The 20,344-nt window shown below is 53.1% G+C and overlaps 9 protein-coding genes and 1 non-coding gene across 10 annotated transcripts; 4 read left to right on the top strand and 6 right to left on the bottom strand.

Moving 5' to 3' along the window:
* Nucleotides 1-907: 907 nt before the first annotated feature.
* BD324DRAFT_42831 (hypothetical protein) lies at nt 908-3,982 on the bottom strand. Its single transcript, XM_022012760.1, has 8 exons — nt 3,914-3,982; nt 3,141-3,809; nt 3,024-3,094; nt 2,370-2,982; nt 2,123-2,334; nt 1,977-2,083; nt 1,580-1,941; nt 908-1,137 (listed from the first exon to the last, which is right to left on the bottom strand). Exons 2-8 carry the CDS (start codon nt 3,740-3,742, stop codon nt 1,101-1,103), a joined length of 2,004 nt encoding a protein of 667 aa, XP_021874789.1. The 5' UTR covers nt 3,743-3,809; nt 3,914-3,982; the 3' UTR covers nt 908-1,100.
* Nucleotides 3,983-4,823: 841 nt separating this feature from the next.
* Nucleotides 4,824-6,585, bottom strand: BD324DRAFT_659672 (hypothetical protein; the record flags this gene model as incomplete). The annotated part of the gene is made up of 7 exons (XM_022018889.1): nt 4,824-5,470; nt 5,508-5,737; nt 5,790-5,912; nt 5,953-6,102; nt 6,149-6,236; nt 6,284-6,357; nt 6,425-6,585. 7 exons carry the CDS (start codon nt 6,583-6,585, stop codon nt 5,175-5,177), a joined length of 1,122 nt encoding a protein of 373 aa, XP_021874788.1. The 3' UTR covers nt 4,824-5,174.
* Nucleotides 6,586-7,911: 1,326 nt separating this feature from the next.
* Nucleotides 7,912-8,635, top strand: BD324DRAFT_613219 (hypothetical protein). The gene has a single exon (XM_022014478.1). The coding sequence runs from the start codon at nt 8,009-8,011 to the stop codon at nt 8,495-8,497; it is 489 nt and encodes a 162-aa protein (XP_021874787.1). The 5' UTR covers nt 7,912-8,008; the 3' UTR covers nt 8,498-8,635.
* BD324DRAFT_613217 (putative ribosomal protein L35) lies at nt 8,636-9,774 on the bottom strand. The gene is made up of 6 exons (XM_022014477.1): nt 9,699-9,774; nt 9,589-9,644; nt 9,423-9,527; nt 8,942-9,033; nt 8,770-8,889; nt 8,636-8,720 (listed from the first exon to the last, which is right to left on the bottom strand). The coding sequence occupies exons 2-6, from the start codon at nt 9,633-9,635 to the stop codon at nt 8,701-8,703; spliced, it is 384 nt and encodes a 127-aa protein (XP_021874786.1). The 5' UTR covers nt 9,636-9,644; nt 9,699-9,774; the 3' UTR covers nt 8,636-8,700.
* Nucleotides 9,775-9,935: 161 nt separating this feature from the next.
* On the top strand, nt 9,936-12,055 carry BD324DRAFT_38881 (hypothetical protein). The gene is made up of 13 exons (XM_022012655.1): nt 9,936-10,119; nt 10,225-10,257; nt 10,309-10,381; nt 10,437-10,516; nt 10,571-10,838; nt 10,887-11,014; nt 11,064-11,108; nt 11,154-11,177; nt 11,229-11,342; nt 11,389-11,404; nt 11,455-11,579; nt 11,619-11,834; nt 11,881-12,055. Exons 1-13 carry the CDS (start codon nt 10,084-10,086, stop codon nt 11,995-11,997), a joined length of 1,275 nt encoding a protein of 424 aa, XP_021874785.1. The 5' UTR covers nt 9,936-10,083; the 3' UTR covers nt 11,998-12,055.
* Nucleotides 12,056-12,125: 70 nt separating this feature from the next.
* On the bottom strand, nt 12,126-13,090 carry BD324DRAFT_648000 (Ctr copper transporter family-domain-containing protein; the record flags this gene model as incomplete). The annotated part of the gene is made up of 6 exons (XM_022017762.1): nt 12,126-12,212; nt 12,251-12,299; nt 12,346-12,420; nt 12,509-12,600; nt 12,674-12,852; nt 12,973-13,090. The coding sequence occupies 6 exons, from the start codon at nt 13,088-13,090 to the stop codon at nt 12,126-12,128; spliced, it is 600 nt and encodes a 199-aa protein (XP_021874784.1).
* Nucleotides 13,091-13,532: 442 nt separating this feature from the next.
* BD324DRAFT_t5 lies at nt 13,533-13,619 on the bottom strand. Its single transcript has one exon. It is a non-coding gene; the product is annotated as a tRNA-Lys (tRNA).
* A 650-nt stretch (nt 13,620-14,269) lies between these two features.
* Nucleotides 14,270-16,773, top strand: BD324DRAFT_647999 (hypothetical protein; the record flags this gene model as incomplete). The annotated part of the gene is made up of 5 exons (XM_022017761.1): nt 14,270-14,404; nt 14,441-14,759; nt 14,801-14,890; nt 14,927-16,644; nt 16,696-16,773. The coding sequence occupies 5 exons, from the start codon at nt 14,270-14,272 to the stop codon at nt 16,771-16,773; spliced, it is 2,340 nt and encodes a 779-aa protein (XP_021874783.1).
* A 44-nt stretch (nt 16,774-16,817) lies between these two features.
* Nucleotides 16,818-17,562, bottom strand: BD324DRAFT_647998 (hypothetical protein; the record flags this gene model as incomplete). Its single annotated transcript, XM_022017760.1, has 5 exons — nt 16,818-16,925; nt 16,972-17,227; nt 17,266-17,345; nt 17,394-17,502; nt 17,558-17,562. The coding sequence occupies 5 exons, from the start codon at nt 17,560-17,562 to the stop codon at nt 16,818-16,820; spliced, it is 558 nt and encodes a 185-aa protein (XP_021874782.1).
* Nucleotides 17,563-17,875: 313 nt separating this feature from the next.
* On the top strand, nt 17,876-20,329 carry BD324DRAFT_613174 (P-loop containing nucleoside triphosphate hydrolase protein). The gene is made up of 8 exons (XM_022014476.1): nt 17,876-18,134; nt 18,392-18,484; nt 18,540-18,720; nt 18,777-19,242; nt 19,298-19,587; nt 19,643-19,713; nt 19,758-19,820; nt 19,876-20,329. Exons 1-8 carry the CDS (start codon nt 18,127-18,129, stop codon nt 19,922-19,924), a joined length of 1,221 nt encoding a protein of 406 aa, XP_021874781.1. The 5' UTR covers nt 17,876-18,126; the 3' UTR covers nt 19,925-20,329.
* Nucleotides 20,330-20,344: the final 15 nt, after the last annotated feature.

Raw genomic sequence — 20,344 nt, 5'->3', positions numbered from 1 at the left:
ACCGTGATCCGCTGAAAAGTTGGCGTTCCAAATCGTCTGACGAGCAGCAGGAGGTGGAGGGGGCTGGGGTAAGGGAGTCTGCTGCTTCGTCGCGTAGATGACCGGAGGTTGAGGCAAGGGTGCAGGTGGGGATCGACTTCTGGAGCCGAATCGATCGGGTGTAGAAACGGCTCTAAGACGCCCGCTGTCGTTCTCTCTGACTCCAGACATCGAACCAGCATCGCCGTTTGGCCGAGGGATGGCTGGAAGCGCTCGCGTTTGAGATACAACTCGTTGGACCGGTGCATCTTCCTCAATCTGTCTCCCATCGCCGGTTGTCTGATGTGAGAGAGGAGGCAGAGTCGGAGGTCCAGTGGACTTGCCCTTCGTGTCCCCAGCATGACCCTCCTCCTCACTCTCCTCATCCTCTTCTTCTTCATCCTCGCTTGCATCACTCCACGTTCCGCCCTGCACGCCGCGAACTCGTTTGCCACCCCCAGGAACATTCTTCGCCATCTGCTGATCCGCCGCGGCCTGCTCAGCTTTAGCTTTGCGTTCTGCAGCGGCTCGAGAAGGTGCAAACGAAGACCGGTACTCTTCTTCTTGAGGTTTGGGATCGATGGCGGAGGCTGCTGAAGCGGCTGGTCTGGTAGGCAAAGCCGAGGGAGCTTTAGCAGGGGAAGGTTGATCAGCAAAAGCCACAAAGTCCGCTGCATCCTCGCCCAGGTCCGCCATGCTGCCACTGGACGAAAGTCTTTGTTTCCGAGGTAGATTGCGCAGATGTTCAGGAACGTTGTCTTGATATTCCTCCGCTGTGGGTTGGAGCAATCTCGAGGACGAGACGGTATCTGATTTTGTCGGAAGCGGTCGAGCGCCAGACGGCTTGCGACCCAAGTCAGGACCGCTAGAGGGTCGTCGTTCGTTCGTGCTCGAGTCGAATTGAGTGATGATGGTCGGACGAGTCCTGTCCTCCGACACTCGATTGAGATCCAGAGGCGTGTGACCAGCCTCAGGAGATCGAATAAACTGTTGAGCGGCCAGAGGTTGCTGACCACCACGCTTCTCAACAACATTGGCAAGGTAAGCAGCGGCAGCTTGATCGTATCCGCTAGCGGTGGACGTTACAGAGGTTGGCTTTTCGACCGATCCTCGCCGAGGCTTGGGAGACAAGACTGGTGTATCCCGGGTCTGAGAAGTAGAGATGGGCGGTAGTGCAGGTGCGAGGTCTGGGCTCGTGGCTCCCGAGGCAGGTCGAGCTGTAGTGGATGATTCCGGTGTCGAGGCATTACCAGCAGGTAGGTCAGGCAGCTTTTGCTCCTCTTTGCTGATTGGAATGTTGAAAGACCCGCCTGGCTGAGGCGTGTGATCTTCGCTGTCCTCTGGTGCAGCCCCAGAGCTCTGAGACCAATTGGTTGAATGTGTCCGGTTGGTACCTGGGGTCTCTGCCAGTAATTCGTTCCTTGGAATTTGTTCGACCGGGCTCTGGACCGGCACGGTGTCCATCACTTGACCCGGGTTCTCATTACTATCCGCGATAGTTGCCAGTCTCTCATCTCCGCCGACGGACCCTGTATTACGACTCGAGCCACCACTAGTCTGCTTGGACACTTGTCGGTGTTGTCCACCGCCACTGCCGTCACTCGTGAAGAATGTGCTCTTCTCCGTCTTTGTCGATGGGTTTCGACTAGCAATATCGGTTCGCTCAGTGATAGGCGTCAAGGACCTGGGTTCGCCAGGCTGTCCATTTGGTGCACCCGACTTGTCGAAAGCCAGAGGCGGTAGTCGATACGAATTATTGTGCGGTTGAGGCACTTGACCCCCCAAGTCGCCTTCAGACCTGTATTCTGCATGTGGGCCCAGCAATCGGCGCTCTACGAGCGAACGGAAGGCCCCTCTGATAGCAGGGAGGTTGCTCGTTCTAAAGTCAGATCGCATCGCCTCATCGATGTCAAGGAAGAGTCGCTACGTGTCAGCTGAATGAACGACTTTCCACTCACCCCTCGCCTTTCACCTTGAGGATAAGCGAAGAATAGACTCTTTGGGTCCTTGACATCCCAGCTATAGTTCCCAGGTCGGCCGTACAGCTCGAACACATCGTGGAAGCCTGCGTGTCAGTACGACAGATCGTCCCAGATTGACACACCAGTGACCCATCTCATCATATCGCTTAGAGGAGACGCCGACGACTGAGAGGGACTTCCGCTGACGGCGTCCGGTGCTTCTGGCATGATCAAAGCCCAACCAGAGTCCCTCAACCTTCCTTCAATGGTCACTAGATCTCCGTTGATCCGCCCGACGACTTTCATGAGGTTGGATTGAGACATGACTTCCAGTCGTTCGGGGAAGACGGCGTATCTAATGATCAGCGAGCGGCGGAGTGCTCGACTCACGCTTGAGACACGTTGGTGATTGTTAAGACAGGCGTGTTGCTCGTCTGGTTCCTCTGCGTCCTCTGCTCGAGGTAAAAGCTCGCCATACGTTCTCCAGTATTGGGCTCTTGAACCGGGTCCTTGTCTTTGCTGTCGCCGATACCAAAGAGGCTTCTACGACGGTTCTTCTTCTCCTGGAGATCGTCTTTACCGACGTCTGGTGTAGATAAGACGACCCATAGTCGCTTCCAATCTGTCCCACCCATGACTCTGACTCGTACCCAACCTTCCATACGACCTCTGACAAGCTGAGAAGGCGCAGTATCCATGCCCTCAGACTTGATCAGATGGCCAGTGTAGATTTCTTCCAGTCTAGCTCTCTCCCAAGCTGCCAAACGCAGACCGGTGGCCCATTTCGCGACGTCTTTCTCGGTCGGACAGGAGAAGAGCAAACGATTGGAACCGGCAGTATTGAGCGAAAAGACAAAGTGATGCGGGTGAGAGTTTGGACGATGAGGTGGAGGCGGGAGAGGAGCCAGCAGCTCCAGTGACGAGTCGGTGATGTTGAAATACGTTGGAGGCACTTTTTCGCCTTTCGCAGCAGCAGCTCGTGTCTCTTTCATCGACCACATTGCTGGTGAGCGGTCAGTGAAGGGCTGAATGGAGAGCGCTCACAGAGAGAAATGCCAGACAACTGAAGCCAGACACTGTCCCAATCATTCGTGGCGCTCCCAGGCTGCCCTTGTCTGTGCCGGATTAGCATTTGTCCGTCCAGGGACAGCATCTACCCACTTCGGCTGACCTCCAGCGCTCGTCCTCGCCAAGATCATCTCCAACTCTGGCGGGCTGGCGACATACGTCTTTTGAGGTTGAGCAGCGATCAATTCGACTATATTGTCAAATGAATGAAGTTTGTAGGAATTGTTCTGAGAAGGTGAGGAGTTCCCTATCTGTCCAGCAGAAGCAAGTCTTGGAGATTGCTTCGGGGTCTTGTCAACAGGCGGAGGAGGAGTGACCTTGTCAGGTAAACCTCCGTATCCTCTATTCGGACCTTGTGTGTCCATGGGTGATGAGCGTTTATCTCTGGAAGGTATACTATCTCCACTGTTGCTCCTTTCGTTGAGCCGGCTGAAAGGCATAGATTGACTCTTGGCCATGTTCCGAATTGTCTCATCGCTTTGTTGTCGGATTTGCTGAGACATTTGAGGTTCGTCTCTGATCCCGCGCCCGCTTCCAAAGGCCATAGACTGAGATTTGGCATACCTCGAATCACCAGGTCCAAATTCATTAGGTATCGGCGCCGAGACTCTACGTAATTCATTGGATTCGAAACCATTGAATCGGTCGTCGTTTGCATGTGTAGAGTTAGACAGTTGATGAGGTGTTCCAGCCATAGTGTGTCGAGAAAACGCCTGGTTATCAGATGAAGAGGAAGGTCGACCGACAGTGAATGAGCTGGGTCTATCGCGAGGCTGTGAGGACAGAATCAACCACCACGTCCTCCTCAACTCAGGGCATGAAAGCCAAGAGTATCTATTGAGAGCCCGAGCACCTCTCCAACTCACCTCTTTCTCCTTGTCCTTATCCTTGTCCTTTTTTCCGAATCCAAAGAACCCGCTCCTCCGCTTTTCCTTCTTATCCGTCCCACTTCCAGCCGTACCAGTCGTCCCGACGGTTCCAGCCGTGCTGACCCGATGGAGGTCGATGGGAGACGGTACGCTTAGACTTTGCCCAGGTCCCATGGATAAAGGTCTCGCTCCATTCCGAGCGTATGGGGCTCCAAATTCATTCGCCCCGCCGCCTTCGCGATCAGCGTACATTGGGTTCGGAACACCTCCCATTGGAAGAGATTGTCTACGGTCTCGCTTATCGGTTGATTGAGATCCTCCAAAATACTGCTGCCGCTGCTGTTCCGATTGCTGTTGCTGCGGGTTGAACTGACTTGATCCGGGCGATCGACGGCCGTAAAAGTCCTGTTGCTGATACTGTGGATACGGAGCCGTAGAGGCGGGCGGTGGGTGTAATGGAGAGACCGAGGGTTGTTTCGACTTTTTAGATTTGAACATGGTTGTCTAGCTTGTTCAAAGGCCTACGTTGGAATGGTAATCCGAAGGCCGAGCTCCGGAAGGTCACCAAGCCGAGTTGGAGAGGGGAAGACTTTCAATGTGATAACCGCAGAATAAGGAAGCTATGTCTGCCTGGTCTCAGCAAGTCGAAGCAGAAACGAGGTATGTCGCTGCTTCTCCAACAGATGAAGAGTCGGATAGGAGGTAGGTATTTGACCGCGGGTGAAGTGGAACCACGACGGAAAGAACGATGCGCAATTCGTGCTGATCCTGCGAAAGGATCGATTCGTCCCAAAAGTCCTCGAGAGCGAGATGCGAATAGGCTGCGCACGATGATCGCTCAATACTCGCTGTCGGCGCAGCTCATCCACTGAGCCGCAGAACTCCGCTCCAACCCACCCTCTCCCCTCCGAACTGATCTTCCCGGCACAGCATCTTTTTTTTACGTAAATCTTCATTCAGGATTCCAGCCGAAGCTCCGAGATACAACAGGAGGGAATGTCCATTCACGATGCATGACACGCTACACGGGACAGCTGTGACTATCCTGTCCACAAGACACATCATAAAGCATGATTAAAGGTATGTTGATGTGATGCACATGAGACGGAAAATGGAGGAATGAAAAACGAAGATTTTCTAAAACGAGCGTGATGCCTGGACGTGACAGCGTATATGTAAGTGGTAGAGGTCGTCAACCATGTACTCGTGTATCGTATCAGAGATGAAGAGATATTGTTGCGCAGACTGCACTGTCCATTTAGAGAAGAAGAGCAGCGGCACCGAGGACCAATGCGACGACAGAGCAGGCTCCGGCGACGGCGGGGCCTTGGTTGATTCCGGCGTATCGGGTCATGGCAGCTCCAGAGGTGGTAGAGGAAGAAGCGCCACTGGCTTTAGCGGATCCGGATGCGCTTCCACTACCGCTCGACATCGACTTGCCAGAAGCTGAGGAAGTAGAGGTCATGGAGGCAGAGCTGGCCGTTCCGCTGGTCATGGTGCTGCTGGCAGAGGTTGAGTTCGAGGCCTCGGTGGCAATGGCAACGTTGGCAATGCCTAAATGATCAGTGTTGATAGCTACAGGTCAACTCACCGTTTCCAATGGTGGAGTAGGTCACACAGTTGGAACTGGCAGGAGTAGAGTAAGGAGTCTGGGGAGTAACAGTTTCTCCAACGGTAAAGGTGCCAACGCTTCCAGCTCCGTTGGTGTAGGTACCAGTGTATCGTTGAGCGAAGGTCGAGGTAGATCCGTTCGCAAGGGGGTAGAGACCGGGAGGGTAAGCGGCGTCGGCATCACAAGAGGTGAACGAGTTGTTGGTGTAGCTGCAGAGATGTGAGCATCGCAAAGCGGTGTGCGATGCGGCATTCGACTCACTCTCCTGGCATGACCCATTCACAGCCCATCTCATCGAGAGTGTGTTGGCACTCGAGGGCGGCAGAGTAGGTCGAGTTCTCGGCGGTACAGATACGGATACAGAATTGGTTGTAAGCCATGTAGCTGGGAGCATGTCAGCGCTGGTCCCGGCGTGGTTGCTCACTTCATCCATTCCTCGTAGTGAACGTCCTGTCCAGTGATGTTGGAAGTGACGTTTCCTCCGACGGGGTTTCCGAGACCAGTGGCTCCGTGAGGGTCGAGTTCACCACCCTCGTCACCGTACTGAATGTTGATTCGGGTAAAGTCACCCCATCTGAACACTGTCAGGCTTGTCTAGATGGAGTCGACATGACGCTCACCCCATGACCTGGACGTAAAGAGGACTCTTGACAAAGTGGATAGCCTGGAAGGTTCCGTCGGGAATGACTCGGGCGTCGTTTCGCTGTTCTAGATTGAGGATCAGCATCGCCCAGAAGAGCGCCATGATGACGTACGAATACACCAAGCGACTTCCTCCGCCTCGGTCTCTCCGATCACAGAGTTTGGCTCGGGAGGAGCAAAGACGCAGCTGGAGGTTGAGTGTCAGTACACAGCCCCAGACAGCGCGCAGCGGGCCTGAGCCCGACTCTACTCACAAGTCGTCAATCGAGTTGACGGAGACAAGTCGGGACATGGATGTCTGATTCATGGGAGTTCCCATGGTAGCTTGAGGAGGGTCTAGCAAGAGGTCAGCGGATGAAAAGTACCGACAGCGCGGAGAGCCTGGGACTGCGCGGAACTCACTGGTCGGACCCATGGTGCCGGTGGCGGTGACTTGAGCACGGGCAACACCAGCCATAGCGACGGCGCCGAATACAATGTTGGCGATCATGTTGGGTGAACGTCTGAGTGTATTGGGTCAGCACTGTAGAATCGTGAAGCTAGAAGAACCAGAGACATAGTTTGGGCACCGATGATTGTTTGGGAGGAGGAACACAAGAGACTGACTCGGCGAGAAGTCTGATCTCTCTTTGGCAATCCTCCAGTCAGTCCATGATGAGTAAGGACAGATTCCCCGAACCCCCCGGCAGATGACATGACGCCCATGACTCCAGGAATAGCTCCTCCTAGCCGATCTCCCTTCATGCAAACATTGACAAAGGATCGACGGCGGCGCAGATGACACGGCTGGGACATAAAAACATAGAAAGGAGAAGGGGAATGAGGATGGAGTCGATCTACTCACAAAGTGGGACGAGTTGATCCAGAGAGCAGGTCGACTGAAGGCCTTTCTGAGAATACAATGTGGAAGAAGTGGAAAGAAAGATGGTCTGTTGAAGGGGGTTTTGTTCTTGGGGGACTTGTTGGATTGGTTGGCGAGACTAAACACAGTCGCTGTGGCTGTGGCGTCACGGAAAAAAAAGTTTCCCCCCCTTCTTTTCGAACGCGCAGCTTAGTGTGTTTGGCTAAAAATAGACTCACTCCCAAGTGGATGATTTGCATTAGGATTTCCTCAGTCGGTTTGGAATTTTCAAGGGGGCTCTGATTAGGAAATCATGGCAGTGCATTAGAAATCTCCCCCCTCTTTCTGTCCCCCGTCTGTGAAACAAGCTTATTTACTTCCTTCCACCCCTTGAGTCCCCTTGAAACGTGGTGGCATGGCCAGGATTAGCACTGAGAAAAGCTCGGCAGGTCGAGACATTCAACGTGGTGTCAGTCTGATGCTGGGAGACAGACATGTCTGATGGTGATCAGTTGAGTGGTGTCGCCTTCACACATATCAACAACCAGGCTCAATGTCTCGTGGGGAGTATAGGCTCGATAGATGCCTTCCTCGCCCCACCTCGCACATTTGTTGATCATAAAACCAAACAGTCGGGCGTTGCAGTCGGTGGGAATCCGGACCATTTGATATACCCTGTTCAGTGGCTGATTTATGGCTTGTGAACCACGTCAAGACCCATGTGAGATGATCCACATGGCAGTACGGCTAGGACGGGTGACATGCTGAAGCGTACGGCTCGTCGTGGCTCGTAGTGAAACTAACCCACGTCATTGCGCCAAAACATCCCTTCGATCGTCGAAGCACTCCTTGACATCCTTTGTAGCTGTGGATATTCGAGACTCATAGTCGCCACTGCGTGCATGTATCGAGTATCCCTCTCTAAGTGGCCACAACGCGTTATTGCTTCGTCATTCACCTTGACTGCACGCACGCAGTCATAGCTTAACCTGTCACCATGACGGAATACAGCTGCCCACGCACTCACTCGTTATCTGGTCCGACTTCAGACTCACCTACCGTACAGACGCGCACAGATGTCAATCTGGACTCTCACGTTCGAAAGCTGGTCCAAGCAATCTTGACCACTCCAGAATTCCAATCCCGCTTTTGTCCAGGTACAGCCAGTGACGCCTTCCGCAGGGAAACGACAGACTCAACCGTACGAAACGTGTCAGGTCTAGCGGGCAACTCTCGCTTCCACTTTGAGGACTACCTGCCAGACTCCGCGTTCGAAGGGAGTCAAGAAGCTCAGACTCTAGCTGTCATCTCGGCGCTGAGCCCTGCGAATGGTAGTGTAAGAAGGATGGCGAGGAGATGGTCAATGGCCGGCACGCATGATTCTCAGAGCCGCAGTCGCGCGACGGTATCCTACGCATTGGACTCCACACCACAGCGGAAAACCGTCCGCTTCTCAGACAGTTGGGTACGTCGAACCGACCGATAAGAGCCAATCTGCGTCAAGAATCGTCCGACTGCTCGAGCCTCGTGTATGATGGCAAGACACGCAACGTGTCAAGCCCAGAACAAGCGCCTGATCTGTATCTCATGTCGGGGGCCCTCCAATGATTCCCTCCTATCCCGTCCGTATCATATACATCGATGCATGCTGCCTCGAGTCCCAGTCAAGCCGTACACAAAAGCCCTATCTTAAGCCTTGAGTGCGTACTCTGCAGGATCGTCAGCCTCAATCTTATCGGTGATGCCATTTGTGCTCACTTCGTGCTGAGAAGTGGACGTCACGCTTGTGTTGCTTCTCAGTGATAGCGTGAGACTCCTTGTGAGTCAATTTACGTCTAAGCGCACGGGTCTTCTTGTGTCGCAAGTCGAGGGGCATGTCTAGTTCAGACGTGAGCTGACCGATCGAGTGAAGAAGCATGCCTCTACTCACACTTCTTCTTCTTGTAGAACTCTCTCAGGTTTTGCCTCTGTTTCTGGTTGATGACAGTGAGGACTCGAGCGATAGATTTGCGGACAGTGTTGCTGAGTGGTTGTTAGCAGGAAGTTGTGGAATAAGAGGACGGTGGGTGCAGGGCACACGAGGAGACGAGACCACGAAATAGTAGGGGAGAGAGCGAAGGCGTAGAAGGGGTGTGATCCTCCAGTGATCCTCCAGGGGACGAAGCAGAAGTTTGGGTAGGATTGCTGGCAGCCCGATAATGACCAGGACTCCGTCCGCAACCATATTCCATAACAATCCTCGTAGAGCACGTAGCGCATCGGTTGTTCTCTGCCCCTCAAGCTTCCCAGGCTGTCGATTCTCGCTCATACTCCTTCTCTCTTCCTTTTCAATCGCCATGCGTTCCGGCTTAGCCCATGCCCTCGCCCCAGCCCGAATGTGCCTGCACCACACCGCACCTTCACAAACTCACATCTTGGTCAACTTGCTGGCGCTTCCACCGGCGATCTTCTGCACCCTCAATCCAGCGAGCTCAGTCTTGAGATCATTGAGCTGAGTCAAAAGATCCTGCTTGCTCCTGTAGACACACAGTATGAGCATATTGTCGACGAATGATTATCCTTCTCGGGATGGCTCACTTAGATTGGAGCTCGGAGGCTCTGATTTTGGAAGAAGAGGACGACATCTCTGTACGCTGGATGGGTATCTGTCAGTTTGATGTCCACAAAACAAGCAAAGCCAGACTGACTAGGATGGAGTGTTTTCTACGACAACCTTGAATCAAAGCTCTAGTCCGCGATGAGCAGGGCAAAGCTGGACTGCAGGCGTCGGCGATAAATTTTCAGTCCGTGGGCGGAGAGAGGAGGACTTAAGTCCGAAAGTGGCGAGTCACCTGGAAGTCTAACAGATGGGGCTGAATAAAGAAAATCGGACCCACGTGGCACCGGAGGCCGGTCCTCTCCACCTGCTGCCGTTGAAGGTCGTCAATCGCGCACATCAGTGATCTATCCAATTCAGCTCCATCTTCTTCGGCTGTGTATCGTTCTCAGGGGGGGAATCGGAATACTTCGGGGAATACTTTGATTCTCAACCTCCCTTCTACCTGCTATTCGACTTCCAAGCCAGCCCGCACGATGGTCAAGATCACGTTCAAGACTGTTCAGAACAAGGTACGTCTGATATGCCGATCACTTCTTTGCCGCAGATAGCATTGATTCATCTTACCACTGATTACACACGCTGCTTCTAGAGTGGAGTACTGACTTCATCTTCAGCTGTTCACGGTGGAAGCAGAAGGATCAGAGACGGTCAGTCAGCCCTGACTCTATGCCTTGCCTCAAGCTGACTCATTGAATCAGGTGGCGGACGTCAAGAGAAAGATTCAGGACACTCAAAGCTTTCCCTCAGAGCATCAAAAGTTGATCTACTCAGGTTTGTCAGATTTTGTCCGTCAACTCATTAACTTCGTGCTCACTCTTCGGCCCAGGAAAGATTCTCAATGATGCTGCGACAGTTGGTTCATTGAACATTAAAGAGAAGGACTTCATCGTTGTCATGGTGTCTAAGGTAAGCTCACTCCTTTCCACCTGACAGTGCGAAAGCTAAAGGTTTACGCATCAGCCGAAAGCGACTCCAGCTGTCGCTGCCGCTGCTTCATCCTCAACTCCCGCCTCTGCTCCTCCTGCTGCGCCAGCAATGTCCACCGAAACCACCTCCACACCTTCGGCCGCCCCCTCATCCACTGAGAACTCCGCTTCAGTGACCGCAGCTGGCAGCACTGCAACTGCGCCAGATGCCTCAAACGCTCCGGAGAGCACTCAAGCTGTCCCTGCCTCAGCAACCACAGGATCTACGAGCTCAGGACATGGTCTCGATGGAGGTTCATTCGGTAAGCTAGCTAGGTTGCCTGTATCTCAGCTTATCGTCCTCCTCTCAGTCACTGGACCTGCTCTTCAACAAGCCATTGAGGGTATGGTGGAGATGGGATTCCCCCGTGATCAGGTTCAAAAAGCTCTCAGAGCAAGTTTCAACAATCCCGATAGGGCCGTCGAATATCTCATGTCGGTAAGTCGGGCTGCAAGGCAAGGAGGATCAGTGTTGACCGTTCTTGCAGGGGGAGATGCCGACTGGGGAGGACGAGGGTCCTGCATCGTTACCAGTGAGCTTTGCTGACCTCAAGAGCCTGACGCTGACATCAACGTAGACTGCCCCTATTCCCGCGGCACCTGTGAGGACGAGTCTTATCAAAGGATCGGATCCTGTTCTGACTAATCCGCAGAGCACTGCCACACCCTCTGCACCTATTCAACCTTCAACCCAGGCTCCCGCAGTTGCGCCGACGAGCGACGCGCCGACATCTCGTGCTCAGGGGAGTGCAGAGAACCTGTTCGCTGTGAGTTCGCAGCATGATCCTCCATACCAAAATTGACGAATCATAGGCTGCCGAAGCCGCCAGTGAGTGCATGGCAACCCTTGTCGCCGCGATACGATGCTCATACTCGCAGTGAATCGCGATCGAGGAGTTCCAACACCGGCTGCTGGGGCTGGAGCAGCTGGCGCAGGCCGTGGTGGTCAGAGCGAAGCTATGGCAGCCTTCGCCAACTCGCCAATCCTTCAGCAATTACGTCAGGTGGGTCAGTCTACTTGAATCATCCTAATGCTACCCCAGATGGTTCGCGAGAACCCTGCTATGATTCAACCTTTACTGCAGCGGCTCATGAGCAGCAGTCCTCAAATCGCTCAATACATCAATCAGAACCCTCAGGCGCTGTACGACTTTTTAGGCATCGACGCGGGAGATGATGGAGATGGAGACGACGATATGCTTGGGCAACAGACGACGCAAATCAACTTGACACAGGAGGAGGCGGCAGCAGTGGAGAGAGTGAGTTAAAAGGTGGTTCATGTGATTCTTGCTAACCTATGTGCAGCTCGAAGCACTTGGCTTTGACCGGGCCATGGTCTTGCAAGCCTACATGGCGTGTGACAAGAATGAAGAGCTAGCTGCCAACTTCTTATTTGAGAACGGAGATGAGGATCAGGATTGAGCGAGTCCATTCCAGAGAGGGGAGAAGTCTAGACAGAGGACGAAAAGGATTTGCATGATAAAAACGTAATGTGGCGCTATGAACATCTAATGGGATGTGGCATGAGCCGTCTATCTCAGAGTGGTGGATCAACAGCAATGACCCGTAGTGACGTGATCGATGGTGCATGTGCAAGTGTCTCTGCCAAAGATGATGTATCCTGTGGTTTGACCGAGCTTGAGTTGATCAGCGGATCTCGCGTTGGGACTCTCACAAATATGGCGAAGAGCATGTATCCGTTGTAGTACATTCCAAGGAGCATCCTGTGATCCCGTGAGATACAATCGTCATGAGAATCGGTCGACTTACACTAGGAATGCAGCTGCAAACTGTGATCCATAGAGCAATCCTCGGAGGACTTGATGACCCCAAGTTGGGGTGTACCTGGTTCATCGTCGTCAGGTCGAGTAGTCCCCTGATACCAAAGCACGGAGGGTGCCCAAAGCACGGGGTGTGCCCGACTCAAACTCACACGAAAGAAGTACCTTCAGCCGATCCCAGATTCTTGTTAAGGTTATCTTCAGAGTTCGGAGCGGAAGTCGATTGCCCAAGACTCGCTCTGACCTGTAAAGAAAGATGGCTGAGCACCATTGCTAATGCCAACAGTTCGGAGGAGGCGAAAAGACTTTTGACCCACCCTCGCTGCAGCTACCAATCGCCTATCAAACTCTCTACCGAGTCGTCGGACAAACTCGATAGCGATGGTCAAGAAGAAGACGCCAATGACAGATCCCGCAAACATCGCTCTGGTCTTGTTGTGCCATGTGGCAGATAAGAAACACGTATCGACAGTATACCAGTTCCAGAGCATGGAGACTGATAAAGGCGGTCGGAGGAAGACCAAGTCAGCAGGCATCGAACCAATGCCACGCCACAGCCACAGCCACAGCCGGTCCCTGGTTCGCCTTGCCTCGCCTCGCCTCAATCCGTACTCACTCTTGCATCCATCGCCCATGCTCATGGACATGGATGAAGCACTGCTGTCATTCATCGAGCTGCTTGATCCGTGATCCATACTGCCCATATCCATCAGGTTCTGAATTGGAAGAGCCATGGTGTGAACTACTAGGGTGTGTGTCAAGGATGATGAACTTAGGACACGTCTCCAACGAAGACCAGTCAGTCTATAAGGACCATACATGCGCCTAAGAATACCTTTTGCTTCATTGCAAATATGAAAATGCAACCTAGATCCCAAACTTCATCCGCCAAGCAAAAGGGCTCTCTGTCTGGCGATTCGGCCTCAGATCATGAGCCATTTTGAAACGAGACGAGTGAGGCTTTATACCGAACCGGGCAGAGCGTCAAAAAAAGGAATAATGAACGGTCTCATGATACAGAGGAACAGGCCAAGAAGCAACCCAAATTGCGCGACGTGAGGAGGCCAACGTTCATCGAGCTGCCAGCAAAGGTGTAGTGGGTCCAGGGCAGCTGCAAATGCAAGAGGAGACCAGAAAACTACGACACCGCCAAAAAAAGAGGAAAACAAAAAAACTAGCCTCCATCGGGGTTCGAACCCGAGACCTGCTGGTTGATATGCTTTAAGTAAAAGCCAGATGCGCTACCTACTGCGCCATAGAGGCCAAACAAGAAGCTGGGGTAGTTTGCAAACATATGAGCAGTCCCGCAATCTACCGCTCGTGTGAACGCACAATCGGATTAACCATACTTCATAGTTCACCGTGATGCGCCAGATAGATTGTAGAATAGTGGGCGTGCAGAGGTCTGATAGGATTAGGCGTTGATGCAGAAGTTGGGGCAGAAGTCCTCCCTTTGGGCGTCGAGGAACTTTATCGTTCCGTGGTGTGGCACTTTCATGGTGATTCGGAAAGTCTTTTTGAGCTTGGTCCTTCCCCTGACTCATCGTCATCTGCGCCTCTTCTTGCCGCCTCAAGAACACTCCTCAGGACTCCTGGAGTCACCAGGCGGTCGAGACTCGGTACAGGCCGCTAGCGTTGCTAAGAGATGGTGAAGTGGCTTTCACGAGCACTATGATGCTGCCTTGGAGACCGACGGAGGCCTCCTGACGACAACAGCCGATTGACCCACTGCTCTTGACCGACGTCCCATCCTGTTTGAACTTACTGACAGGTTCCAATAGAGTGACCCATCTTACTCGCCAGGCAGTGAGCTCACGGAACGGAGCTTGAGGTTTTGCGAACCTCACCGGCTTGGTCTGATCGACTTACCGCCGTGGCAGAACCATGTTTGATCCCTCTTCTGATCCCATCTTATGCCTTTCCAGCCTCATCAATGTCCGCTGTCAGAGACTCACAAAGCTTCAGCATGTTGCCCTGAGCATACCTATAGGTATAGAAGTGCTCCTATTACCACTCCTATCACTCTTGATTCTCTACGGACCCCCATCGTGAGTCCTCAACGTGGCCCCTTGCTGACAGTACAGACGCCGACTCGTCCCGTTCTTGACGCTCGATATTCTCCTTCAAATCGCCGTGACTCTTGGGATCTGGTGCTTGTCTTCTCACCGCTGTCCATACGCTCGACCCAAGCCACGGACACAGCTCTCGGTGTCGCTTCTTCCCTTCCTACTCTTGCCCTGTTGCTCTTCACCACGGCCTTGTACCTGTGCGAAGTCCAACCTTGCCTTCCACCCGCTCTACAATCAAGAACGGTTATGCAGGGATTCGCATTACTCATCGCTCCCCTAGTCCCTATAGGCTTCGTCGGCGCCCTCATTGGCTCTTTTCTCCTGGTTTCGTATAGTAAGGTCGCGCCTGCGGATCAGTTCTAACTTGGGACTCAGCTGCCCGTCGAGGCAAGATCGAGATAGGATTTGATACCTTAGGGGAGCAAAACATCCACTGGATCATCATGTCTGCTTCTGGCATAGCCTGTGAGCCATCTCACAGTCGCACAGCTGACACATCAGGCGCAACATACCTCCTCGTGACCATCCTGACTCTCCAGGTCGTACTCTTTGATCAGCCTTCGCTCGCTCGGTGGAGGCTAGATCACCCTCATTCTCCGCGACTGGTGCTGGTCCTGATAGCTATCGGACTCTTCATCGCATCGACTCAGCTAGTAATCGTGTTGATCCCGGAATCTTTCCCGCTATTTCTCGCAAGGCAGATCTTGACACTCGTCTCGAGATGCTTGCTGACGTTGGGCTGCTGGCGAGCGTACAAGCCGGTCCGAGCTGCACAACCTAGATCTGCATTGGCATGGTCATCAGAGAAGATATCCCGCCTGCGTCCAGGGGAGAAGCCCACCCAATCACAGTCGAGGAAAGCGATCCTCACCACTCCACTCAAGCTCAAGATTGGAGCACCGCTCAAGACAACATTTCGACGGTTGTCCACTGAAGGCATTCGCGAGTTCTATGATATGCTATCGGATCGTCAGCAAAACGCTCCTGCCCCCAGTCTCCCACGACGAGCGAAACGAGTCGTCTTTCGTACACGTCCAAGGCGCGCACCCACATTGTCATTCACCTCGTCCACCTTTTCCGACGGGCAAACCATTACTGCATTGCAGAGTATCGTCTATCCAGTCGCCGAGCCTATTGCGGGTGTCCAGGCCGTACCTGACCATTCGGCGGTCAAGAAGAACTACGGATCCGTCTATCGTCCATTGCGAGTGAGCGTGGATCCCTCTGAGCTATCGCATTGGCCTCCAGCTTCAACAACTTCAAAACCAGCGGTCCTCACATCTCGTTCGAGACACGTCAGTCGACCATCTCTTAGTCAGCCTACAGCGTCGATGCGGTCACAGATTCCAGCCACAGAATTGTGGACGCATGCGAAAGCGGATCCACCCCGTCGCCCTGCTCGTAGCTTGGCTCGACTGGCCAGACCCGTGATGGGTATTCGTGACTCGGCCATTGGAACGCCATCACCGATCGCAGGCGAAGGATCGACACTCAGCGATGATACATTCGGTATCTTGCCTTATCCAGGGCCTAGGCGCAGGCCAATCTTGGGCCGTGCTGACCCCTCGAACGCCGCCATCGCACGGTCGAACTCCATTCCGAGAAAACCGCTACCTCCGCTTGAAGGTTACGCAGAGACCAACGAGGATCGCCGAAGTTTCGAGGCACGAGTGTTCCCTGTATCTGTAGGGTCAATTCAGAGTATCGACCTGCATCAATTCCCGATACCCCAAAGCACGAGCCGACCTCGGACGAGGACAAGCCATGATAGGCCTGTGTCAGCATCCACGGCGTTTTCGACTTCGTCGTCATCCGTCAAGACAATGAGGACTGAGGACTGTGTCGACCGGACATCGTTCCTCTTCATGCCGAGGACAATGGAATCGCCCACCCAAGCCGAAGCCGAATTCGAGAGCGAGGAGGATGAGTCGCAGGACGTGAACACTCATCGCTCGATTACATCTCGACCGCCATTGGCAGCACGTAAATCCAGCGAGATCATATTGGACACTCCCTTGCCCGCTGATCGATTGAGTGGCATAGTCTCACATCGTACGAGCGCTGAGCAGCTCTCAGCACGTCAACCCAAGTCCAGCAGCCGTATCATGGTCTGTCGATCCCCTTCGATGTTCCATGAATCGCAATGGTTCGCGCCGAATCGTCAGGCCGTTCTTGAAAGTTTGCAAAGACTTCGACGAGATGCAGGTATCACACCTGAGGTCAGTAGGTTGAGAGACTCCTTCATTGGGATTGAGCATCCTCCGCATCAGAGCTATCACAGTAACGTGCGGGAGACTTCGGAAGAATTAGCGGTCAAGCCTAAGCGTAGAGGGACGGAGTTTATATGATTCTTTGAAATGTGACCGTGTTGTCAGGCTCACTAGCGGATGCATCATTCGTCAGACGTCTGTGCCAAGCTGGAGTCAGAATCGTCGAGTTCTTTCCTCTCCCCTATAGATTCTTCGTCTGAGCCAGTCTCGCTATTTTCGGGATTGTCGATCTGCTTAGAGGGTCAGACTTATAACGACACTGCTAGGTCGACTGACCATTTGGACGAACGCCGATGCCGCTTTGTCTTCCTCGTCGATCGTCGAGGCTTTTGCGAACCACCCTCTGGCTTGACGGAGAAGAGCGACATTTGTCTTGGAGGAGTCTTCGTTCATGCTCAAGTCGACAGCTTCCGAACCGTCTTGTTGGCCGGCATTCACTCGATGCGCAGGGGGCTGAGCGAGGTAGAAGCACAACAGGCCCGCGTAGGTGTGCAGAGAGCCCGACACGAGGTACGGATACGACGGCAAGTAGCTGAAGAATCAGATCGGAGGAGCTTCCGGTATGCTCACGTTTCTAGCTCGCCGAGCGCTGCTCGATGCCGATTGTGTTTGATGAGATGCAAGACGAGGGCGTGCAACAGGGCAGGTCGCTAGGACATGGACCGTAAAGAGATATCCTAGATCGATGCCGGACCCACCTCAGCCTCTAGAGCCGAGAGTCTCAACGTCTTCAACCACTTTTCGACATTTCTGCCATCATCATCATCGTCTACCGCCGCCGAGCCACCATTGACAGACGGCTCATAGCTATGATTCAAAATCAAGAGGCCCCAATGCCATTTCGACTTCCAATCGACTTCACGGCATCGTATCTATGCGATAGGTTGAGCCAAAAAGTACTCCAGCTCAGGCCAGAACTGACTAGTATACACCATGCTCGTCTCGCTCTGTCTATCTCCCCTCTCAACAGACAGACGTGTAATAGCTCGGAGAGGTTCTGAATAGATTGTCGCCGGATTCCTACCTGTCGATGTGGAAGATGAGGTTGAATAGGCTGTAGCTTGGATGGCATACAGCCAATTCAGCTCGCTGCATGAACTGAACAACAACAACAACATCAACAACAACATCATGATGGATGAGATGATCCGCCACAAACGACAAAACACCGCAGCGTCACTGTACTTTTTCCATTGTCCGCCACCTTTTCGTCGCGTGGCTCCGCCGCCTTTCCCAATTTTTTCTTTTCGGGTCTCCCTTCCCTCACGGTGTGGCCTCCCAAAAATTTCAAACTGACGACCGAGGGACCAACTCTTTCATCTTCCAACTCAAACCCACTCACAAACCACCACCAATTCAACGCTCAAAAGATCAGCTTTGTCTAACAGATAGACGAAGCGATCACCCAAAACAAACAACTCCCCTCTAATCATGGCTGAGTGAGTATCATGACTGGGATAGGGAGAGGAGAATCGCGAAAAATTTTCACCTCGAGAATATGCCCAAAAAAAGATGGGAGGGATCGCGAGCGGAGGGATAGACATCGACGTACGCTGCTGCTTGACGAGCGAGGACTAGGAGCGAGAGTCGGTGCTCAGACAATCCTGGCGGCCTCTGAGTTCCGGAATGACCGTTCTGCATTCCTTCTTGCCACCTTTGTCCTTGTGTCCATATTCAGTTGCTGACTATTGCTCAGCACAAAACCCGCCGCTCCCCCTGCTGAGGGTGGATCCGGCCTCGACCTCGATGAGAACACCATCGAGACCAACTGGACTCAGGTCACTGACCAGTGAGCGTGACGGAGATCTGCAACTGTCCCCGTTCACTGACACTCTTTCGCCCAGCTTCGACAACATGGAGCTCAAGCCTGACCTCCTCCGAGGCGTTTACGCCTACGGTTTCGAGCGGCCCTCTGCTATCCAGCAACGAGCCATCATGCCCATCATCACTGGACGAGATGTCATTGCTCAGGCTCAGTCTGGAACTGGAAAGACCGCCACCTTCTCCATTGCCATTCTCCAGCGAGTGCGTCCTTGCGTCAACTACACATGATATCAACCATCGCTGACAACTGTGACCAGATTGACACCACCGTCAAGAAGACCCAGGCTTTGATCATTGCTCCTACTCGAGAGCTCGCTCAACAGATCCAAAAGGTCGTCATCGCCCTTGGAGATTACCTCAACATTGACTGCCATGCCTGTGTCGGAGGAACCGCCGTCCGAGAAGACATTGCCAAGCTCAACGAAGGACCTCACGTCGTCGTCGGAACCCCTGGACGGGTCTTTGACATGATCAACCGTGGTGCCCTCAAGTCGGATTCTGTCAAGATGTTCTGCCTCGACGAAGCGGATGAAATGCTCTCCACCGGGTTCAAAGACTCCATCTACGACATTTTCCAGCTCCTCCCCGCTGAGACTCAGGTCGTCTTGCTCTCGGCTACCATGCCCCCTGATGTCCTCGAAGTCACCAAGAAGTTCATGCGTGACCCTATTCGAATTCTCGTCAAGAAGGACGAACTTACCCTCGAAGGTATCAGGCAATTCTGTGAGTTGCAACAATGTCCTCAGTGCCCCTGTCCACCTATCTAATACCACCTCAGACATTGCCGTCGAGAAGGAGGACTGGAAGCTCGACACTCTTTGCGACCTCTACGAGACTGTTACCATCACCCAGGCCGTCATCTTCTGCTCTACCCGACGAAAGGTTGACTGGCTCACAACCAAGCTCCACGAGCGAGAATTTACCGTCTCCGCCATGCACGGAGACATGGACCAGGCTCAACGAGAAGTAATCATGAAGGAGTTCCGATCTGGATCTTCTCGTGTCCTCATTGCCACCGATTTGCTTGCCCGAGGTATTGATGTTCAGCAAGTCTCCCTTGTCATCAACGTGAGTGGACGAGGAATTCAGACTTTCGCTTCTGCGATGCTGATATATGTCGCAGTACGACTTGCCGCCTTCCAAGGAGAACTACATTCACCGAATTGGTCGAGGTGGTCGATTCGGCCGAAAGGGGTGAGTGGAATGCTGCTTGCCAGAGTCTGTGCTCATTTCTCCAGTGTCGCCATCAACTTTGTCACCACTGAAGACGTCAAGATGCTGAGAGAAATCGAATCTTATTAGTAGGCGCCAGGCTTTCGAGGTCCGCATGAATTGCTAGCTGACACTCTTTCGTAGCAACACTCAAGTCGACGAAATGCCCATGAACGTGGCCGACCTCATCTAAGCTCAACCTCCTTCACGACACACGATAAACAGATCGTTTTTTCCCGTTTCTCCAAATAGAAATATCTCAGACCACCATTTCCCCTAAAACTCCTTCATCATCACCTCGACCATGACCCATCGCTCTCCATCATGGTCATCCTCACCAACCCTTCTTCTTCTTTTCTCATTGTCGTATCGTAGTGCAGGCTGGGCAGTTCGTCGCAGGGGTCGGAGACCCAAGAGATTGTGCGGAGGAAAAGTGACACTGTTCATGGATGCCCAAGTGGTATCCACGTCTAGACTGGGGAGGATAGCGCTCTTTCCAACCTAGATTCATATACCCTCTCGCTGAAAAAGGAACCATTACCACCACTTCACTTCGTCGTTTTGGTCGTTCTTTCTTGGCATGCACAGTATTTCATTACTATGGGCGAGCATT

The sequence above is a fragment of the Kockovaella imperatae genome (genome assembly GCF_002102565.1).
Source record: "Kockovaella imperatae strain NRRL Y-17943 chromosome Unknown BD324scaffold_1, whole genome shotgun sequence".
Lineage (NCBI taxonomy): Eukaryota > Fungi > Basidiomycota > Tremellomycetes > Tremellales > Cuniculitremaceae > Kockovaella > Kockovaella imperatae.
Note: the sequence above shows the minus strand (reverse complement) of the source record. Positions and strands in the feature narration are given on the sequence as shown.